Source organism: Pyrus communis, chromosome 13 (assembly GCF_041283825.1).
Source record: "Pyrus communis isolate YQ-2024b chromosome 13, ASM4128382v1, whole genome shotgun sequence".
In the NCBI taxonomy this organism is placed as follows: Eukaryota; Viridiplantae; Streptophyta; class Magnoliopsida; order Rosales; family Rosaceae; genus Pyrus; species Pyrus communis.
Window position 1 is genome coordinate 29,254,423 of NC_142577.1, and position 8,393 is coordinate 29,262,815.

Below are 8,393 nucleotides of genomic sequence, written 5' to 3' on the forward strand. Positions count from 1 at the left end.
GATGTATAATAGCACACCCCTAATTTTTCATAGACCACTTTCAATAATTTTAAATCTCACAAATTGAAGTATAGAATTATGACAATCATAGAAAAGATTTTGACTGAAAAAATTGAAAAAAAAATTACAATGGATGTAACGTCGAAAAGTAAATATGACATCAACGATTTGTATTTAAAAAAATTAAAAGATCAACAAAAGAGGAGTATGGATAATGGAGGTACGGAAATCCGTACTTGGCAGCTGGCTATTCGTGTGGTTGGGTATATGGAGCCCACAACTCAGTCCTAACTCCCGCGCCGAAATACCTAACAGAGCTCAAGTGCTGTCAAATCCCCATTGGTGGAAGCAGGTACGTCTCTTCATCCACCAATAAGAACATCCCTTCAGACCGCCGGTGGGACCCGCTGTCCATTACCCATGTCGGAATATTACGCTTATAAAAAAGGTTCACTTTTACACGTCCCCCCATATAGCCAAAGATAATTTCGAAGAGGCCATGAACAGTTGAGCGGCAGCTCCTCCAAATCACAACAGAAGAAGGTCAGCCTCATGAGCCTTGATTTTTTTCCGGGGAAAAATTGTATTTCTTAGTGCAAAATTCTACGCAGTAGACGTTCTGAGACTGCTTTTTTTTTCTTTTTTTTTTTCCTCAGGAAATAAAATGATAGGTTTTAGTTTATCTTTACTTATTAGGGTTTTTAATTAAGTTTCTGAATTTTAAACTACAATTATTTTTGGGATTAATTTGTACGCATGCAGGGGATTTTTTTAGTGTTTTCTTTCAGTTTGGAATCCTTGGATCGCCTAAGACGAATTGAGGTTGCTGTTTATCCCTTTTTTTTCCTTCAATTTGTTTTGAAGTTAGGCTTCTTTTTTTTTTGAGATTTACACATTTAGATTATTCATCGATTGGGTTAGGGCCGAATCTAAAGAGGGACTTGGTGGTCCCGGGAGCAACGGGAGTCCTGGAGAAAGGCTTGAGAGGACCTCTGAGCACCCACCCCCCCCCCCATTATTATCTGTGCAGGTTGTGCTAGCTGGATTTAGATGCAATGTCTGCAAGAGTCTCTACAACTCGCGAAAAAGAGGAGTTGTTTTGCTTTCTCTTTTAAAACTCAACAGTCAACACGCTAACATTTTGAAGGCTTGAGTTTAATAAAACGCTGCGTAGGGAGAGTTGTCTTTGTTCGTTTCAAAGGATTGACTTTAATAAAATGTTGCCGTTATTTTTATGAACTAACAACGCTCTATTTGTCTGCAAGAGCATTTCGTTGCTGCATAAATTACGTATAATCATTAGTAAAGTGTTTAATTTAGTAACGATGAATTAACAAAAACAAAGTCGTATGTTGAGGTTTATAAATGTTGAATTGATAAGCACATGCATAGTATGTGCACAATTGCTAGTTAATTAAAAAGAAAGGCAAGTTTATACTTCGTTTAATTGAGTCAAAACAGGTCAGTTCAAGTCCAGTGACCACTGATGTGATGAATATCTGCTGCAGCAATTTGAATCTTTGGAGGAATTTGGTGAAGTATATACAGAGGTCAAACCCAATGAAGAAAAGTTGTGATTTGTGCTTGGATTTGAGGCCAGTTGTGTACTGTGAAGCCGACGCTGCACGTCTTTGCCTTTCCTGCGATGCAAAAGTCCATTCTGCTAACCCAATTGTCGACTCCCATCAGCGAACCCTCTTATGCGATTCGTGCAAATACCGTTCAGCCGACGATCAGTGTTTGGATCACCGGATGTTTATGTGCCGTGTATGCGACCAGAGCCTGCACCGGCACTCTTCAAGGCCGCATCAGAAACGGACCATGATCAGCAGTTATACCGGTTGCCCGTCCGCCAAGGAATTTGCAGCATTTTGGGGGTTCAAACTGAATGAGAATCTGTCCACCAGTACTGGCAGAAATGCGGTAAACTTGGAATTTCTATGACGAGCCAAACTTTACTTTTCGGTTCCTAAAAGTTAGGGTTTTTTTTTTTTTTTTTTTTTTTTTTTCGGTATTAATATCTTTTGCAGATATCTTCCCATGGAGATGGAGGTAAATATCAGAAAAGCTCTTGTAACAGTTTTATTCTGGATCAGATTCTTGATTTGAAAAGGCTTCAGCTGAGTGAGGAGAATAACCCTAATTCGCTTCTGGTATCTGCTCATGATCAACAAAGTCATGATAAACGTTCTTTAGTGCATCATCACAACGGTACTACTTCAAGCCGGAAATTCGAATCTAATGAAGAACTTCCATTTTATACAGAATCATTTTGGCATTGCAGAAGTCCAGTGCAAAACAGTCAGGTAAATAATTGAAATTGCGGGTAGTAAATCAATCCATAACATACATCTATGAATTATTCGGCTGAATGTGCACTGAAGAATTCTCAATTGATTGATTTTGCAGCTGTGGTCTCAGAATATGCAAGATCTCGGCGTTTGTGAAGAACAAACTTACGATCATGCTGATCTCAATACTCCTGACGTTGATTCGATTTTCCGAAACTTCGAGGAGTCATTTGGAGCTGATCAATATGTACCATATGAGGGCCATGCTAGAGCAAAGGAGGTCTCTGAACATCAATCAAATTCATTTCTTTTGTTTCTTTCTTAAATAAATATAACGTATATGTTGTGTGGTGTTTTTTTTTTTTCCTTTTAGCAGAAGTACGATTACAAATGCAGAGCCGCAATTCATGAAAGTTATGCTGCAAATTCAAAGGGAAGATAATCCATTATTCTCTTGGGCGGAAGTTAAGTATTTGCTCTTACCATTCATAGAAGCTATAAGATCCAACACATTTCTCGTTATCTATCTTAGTGATGAGTATTCCATGAATAAAAAATAGGAGATAGTGTTTGTGTTTCATTTATGTACTAGTATAATGTACACAACGTATGAAAGGGTACGTGACATATTGGTTGTACAAAGTTCACTGCCTTAATTAAGAAATTACTTACATCCACTCTGAGAGTGTGCCTCATTGTCTACCCAATTGTGATAACGAATTTCACCGTACACATGTCATAATCGAGTTCTTAATTCACGTTTAAAGATCAACTTTGTAAAAAACAATCAAGTTGATGATATTTTAATCATCAGTATCATGAGAATAATCTTAATTGTTACCATTGATTTGTTACATATGGAAGACTAATGATTTCCAATTTGATTTCATAGATAATGTTTGAATCATAAGAAGCTACGTGGAAAACACAGCCAAACTGTAAAGAAAATGACAGTAAAACCATTTAGCAGTTTGTTTGAATAAAGAAGAAGCTTAATTATGCTGAGAAAACATGCTATTGGGAGGGAGGCATTCGGGATCGATCTTACCAAACATTGGATAGTAGATTTTGATGGCAGGTTGTTATGCCAGTGGATGTGTTAAACAAGCAACCTCCTCCCCATAACCATAACCGATAGAAAGCGATGATTGGATTCCGTCTTTCATTTGAATGCTACTCACGTCCTAATCGGTTTTTTAAATAATTAACCACCTTAATTAAAAGTTAATTGAAAACCGGTTTACCCAAAAGGCAAAATAAAGTACAATGTGCACGTGTGTAAGGACGCCAATTATGAATAAAAACATGTTGCATGATTTGAAATTCGTACGAATATAAGATCCAATATGTACATTGTTAACAAAATAAAGCTGATATATATATTGGACAAATAAAGCTGATATTATATTAAAACACAATAACATTTCTAAATCTTCTAAGTAAAAATATGAGGTGTTGGATTATTTTAGGTAACAATTTGCGGGTTGATCAACCCATTTGTTGACCCAAAACAACTAACAGCAATAATAAAGTTTTATTCTATTAAATAGATCGATTGTATGAATCTTAAAACGTTATTGCGCTCGTTTTGGATCAAATTTTTCGTTAACTCCAAATATTTCATATCTATTTTCAAGTCTCCTTAGGCATTTCTCTACCCCTTTGATAATTGTAACATTTGTTGCGAACTAGTTACGAGTTGGCACTCACTCAGTCAATCTAACCTCGTGGGTGAACGCACTGAATAAATTATCTACTGCGGGCGCGTGTATGTTGAATCTCATCATGCCCCGCATTTGGCGGGCCGGAAAGGTTTGAAAACCGTTCGATCAAATCCATCAAAATCCAATGGCTCAAAGTAGCTGAAGATATAACTTCCTGCTCTTCAGTACTTCAGTCCTAACCAACCGATGTTAGTAAATGACCAAAAAACCCTGCATAATACAACAAAGCCGGTCTAACAATGAGGACAGATCAGGTAAAAAACACTAAGATGCTTCGGTTGAGAAGCTGATAAAGCATTCAGCTAAGCGCTTTGTCTAAAACAGTTTCGAATCCGTTTTGCTCCTCCCCTTTCCCTCCAAATCTCTCCTCCACCGTACCTGAGCACCTCCATTCGTCACTCTTCTCACTCCAACCGGAGGAGGAGGAGGAGGAAGAGGAGAAGATCTTCTGTTGCTTCTGAAGGTAAACAACTGCTCTTCGTTTTCTCTCGATCCAAACAGCTTTTTAGTCTCTGCTTTAATTCTTCGTTCGATCGATTTCTCATCAATTTTTTTGAAAATTCTATTTATTTTTCAATATTTGTGAAATTGAATCTAGATCTGTTTCCATTAATTAATTAGATTGCTTCAGAGATTCAGAACACTGCTCCTCTGTTAAATTTCAGAGTAAAATTGAAGAAATTGAACCGGAATTTCGAGAAAAGGTACAATTCCTGTTTGCTTACGTGCTTTTCTTGATTATAAAGCGATAGATTTCTTGTTTTTCTTTCGCGAATTGAACTAAACGCTTTTTTGCGTTGGCTCTGTAATTCAGGTGCAGCGAAACGACAACAGTGGAGATGCAAAACGACACTTCCTCCACCGCCTATGGCGGCCACGCCACATCTGCAATGCCGAAATCGCCACTCAAATCGCAATCTAGCGCAGACGATGCCGTGTTCGCTTCCCTCTACTCCGCTATATTCGATAGCAAGCCTTCGGTAAGTCGATACGACGTCGAAGAATCGGACCACGACTCGTCTTCAGCTCACCGCCACCGCCAACTCTACCATTCGATCCTCGTTCAAGATCATCAGGAGATGGTGAACCGCCACAGCCGCTGCCTCAAGCACCTCCAAGAAACCTCCGAGGAAGCCGACGCGCTCCGTCGCGAGAACGTTCATCTCCGCTCTCTCAATCTCGAGCTCAACAAGCACCTCAGTCTACTCATCCACGCCTCAGTACAGAAAAAGTTCGGTTCCCCTTCCTCTGTGCGGACAACGACGCCGTTTGGGATCGTTAGCGGACTTGGCTACATGAGAACTGATGACAAACGAGCAGAGCAGGACGTGTCCGACGAGAGCCCTACGAGTGTGATTGAGAGCGAAGGCGGCGACGCCGAGAATATTGATGCGGAGAGGTTTTCGCTGCCTAAGAGCATTTCTGTGAGGTCTAACGGATACGTGAAGGCTGCTCAGGCCGCTCAAGCCGGTGCTAGCACTGCCACCCGGACTGGGACCGCCACTACATTCAATGCTTCGGTAAGCCCATTTCCTATATCCTCACTATTGAATTTTATTTAATTTAATTCATAAAATTATAATTTTCAGTCTAATTTTAATGCGGTTTTTATTTTAGTTTAGGCTTTTTTAATTTGCTTAATTCTTAATCTAATTTCGATGCGGACAAACAGTTGTTGAATAAACAGTGTATTAACTTTCAGTTTGATTTTGTGTAATGATGGTGGTGGGAACTGATGATGACGATGGTTGGTGCAGCAAAAAGTGTTCGTTCCGATAGGGGTGAAAGAGGAGGAGCCACCGGTGGAATTGGAAGTTTACAACCAAGGCATGTTCAAGACAGAGCTGTGCAACAAGTGGCAGGAGGTTGGAGAGTGTCCTTACGGCGATCACTGCCAGTTTGCACATGGAATTGAGGAGCTCCGCCCTGTGATCCGCCACCCGCGCTACAAGACCGACGTCTGCAGGATGGTGCTTTCCGGTGTTGTCTGCCCATACGGTCACCGCTGCCATTTCCGCCACGCCCTCACCGAGAATGAGAAGCTGATGGTTCCAAACAAGCCCAGTCAAAGGCAGTTCAATCTGGACAGGCAAAATAAATGAGTATGATGATGGAGAGCCAAATGTTTACGTTACATATGCCTCCTATCGGAAGATATCGTATATAATGGTATATATCGGGTATGAAGTAAGTATAAATACGGACTTAAACAAAATAAAAACTAATTAGTCTCATATGATATGCTGCGGTAAATAATAAATATGTTGAGGTAAAATGTGTAAAGACTCGATGGCGATGGTGTGGAAGGCGAAGAAAAATGGCCTGGAAGGTGAAGAAAAGATGCGGTTTCTACCCAGAGAGATATGAGCTCCTATCTCATTTTTGTACAAGTTGATTCGGGTTCAACTACATTTGAACATTGGGAAGTATCATCGTATATACTTCTTCATGCATGAGGTGTTTGGTGTTTCTTTAGAGATATGAGCTCCTAAGCCTCTTTTGTTTTTTTAATATTGTTATATTGTTCCTCTATAAGGAATGACTTTTGCACGTTTATGTATCTTTTAAATTGCACATTCTCTTTTGTTTGAATGAATTTATTTTGTTGCCCTGCATATGATACTACAACTTCTTTATTTATATTTATATTTTTATTATTTATTCTGTAAAATGTGTTTTTCGAGGGGCAACTAAAAGCCCATTCATATTGGGCCATTTGGCCCACCAAATGAATTTTAGACCCGATGAATTTAGTTTGGGTAGTGGTATCACTCAGTTTTACCTCTTACACACTTTTGTTAAATTAATATTTATCCATTGATATTCTTCAATTGTTAAATCTGGCGATCGAAAAATAAGAAGAGTCTGTGAGAAGTAAAAGACGGTGTGTGGATAAAACCACATATTATTTTTGCTCAAACGTAAAACTTGTAGATTGAAAATATGGAGCAAAAAAAAGTTAAGAGCATATTAGACAATAAAAACATGTAATAAGAAAGAAGGCCCATGCTCAGCCCAAACATGAATAGTATTCATTAGGTCAAAAAACTCGGCCCATATATGAAACTAGGGCTACGTCACGCTGTGTGTGTATATAAATGGGAGGGAGTAAGGCGAGCGTTGTTTTCGTCGTCTGGTGAAGAAAGGAAAACAAAAAAGGGAGAAATGAAAAATACGATATGAGAGAAGGGGAAAAGGAGAAAGAGGTTGAGGAAGTTATTGGACTTAGTTGCTCGGTGAGAAAACCTGATGATCTGGAGTCCTCCATCTCCTCCTACCGATGCCACTAAGTCCCATGATTTCCTCTGCCTCCTCCTTTTCCCACCCTTTCTCTAAATAAATAATTCTCACTATTTTATGCTTTTTGGGGTGCTGGTAAAGTCGTCAGATCTCTTACCCTCTCCTTTTCTATTTCCTCTGTTTTTCCTTTATTTTCTGTTAATTAGTTATAAATATGTTGGATTCAATCATAAATGAAATTGATTAAATTTACATCATATTCGTTTCACTTCCCTGAAATTGTTTCTCATTATATTTTAGTTTATGGTGCAAACTGTATATCCAGCAATATTTTGACATGGAATTTCCAAGGCCATCGAGAAATACATGAAATTCTATTGCCTTTGCCGACCTACGGCTACAGCCACGACCAGGCTCTGTGTTTGATGTTAAAGTATTGTGGAATTGAAGCGGTTGGAACGGTAAAATAAATATGACGGACACCCCAAAACCATCTCAAGATGATAGGTGCTATGTGGACAAAAAATATCTATTCAGAAATAAGAAATGATAGTTGAAAATTTTGTGTTTTAACGATAAAGATAAAATAAAGGGTAAAGTAAATATTATGAATAATATCAAAAGTTTTTTATTAAAGTTCCATAAAAGAAAATTTTCTAATCGGAAATTTAGAAACAACGATATTTCTATGTATAAAAAACTAGAGAGATTTTTCAGTATAATCGTTACACGAAATAGTACATTACATGTTATTATATAAAGTGTGCGATATGTATGCTAAAAAGTTAATAACTTAAAAAATAAAATTTCTCACCACTCCTATTAAAACACATGGTATACCACTTGTGTTGTGTTCCCGTCACAACTAAAAATTTCTCCAGAAATTGGTCTAAAATAACGTTTGTGATTGGAAAACATTTTTAATTAGGCTACGTTAGGCTTTTTAGTCAAAATGGTTCATAAGATTTGCATAACACATCACTTTGGTCTCTGAGATTGAAAATCAATAGAAATGGTCCCTGAGATTGTCCAACATCCATTAGTTTTGTCCTTCCGTTAAAAACTCTGTTAAGTTCCGTTCTTGGCCGAAAGTTTGGACAATTTTCAAAGATTCGTAACTCAATCGTTTATTAACCAA

The 8,393-nt window shown here is 38.2% G+C and overlaps 1 protein-coding gene across 1 annotated transcript; it reads left to right on the top strand.

The window, feature by feature from the left end:
* The first annotated feature begins 479 nt into the window (after positions 1–479).
* Positions 480–6,249, top strand: LOC137737388 (uncharacterized). The gene is made up of 7 exons (XM_088683245.1): positions 480–543; positions 1,462–1,923; positions 2,031–2,306; positions 2,410–2,571; positions 4,637–4,719; positions 4,830–5,535; positions 5,773–6,249. The coding sequence occupies exons 2-7, from the start codon at positions 1,492–1,494 to the stop codon at positions 6,115–6,117; spliced, it is 2,004 nt and encodes a 667-aa protein (XP_088539371.1). The 5' UTR covers positions 480–543; positions 1,462–1,491; the 3' UTR covers positions 6,118–6,249.
* The last annotated feature ends 2,144 nt before the right edge of the window (positions 6,250–8,393 follow it).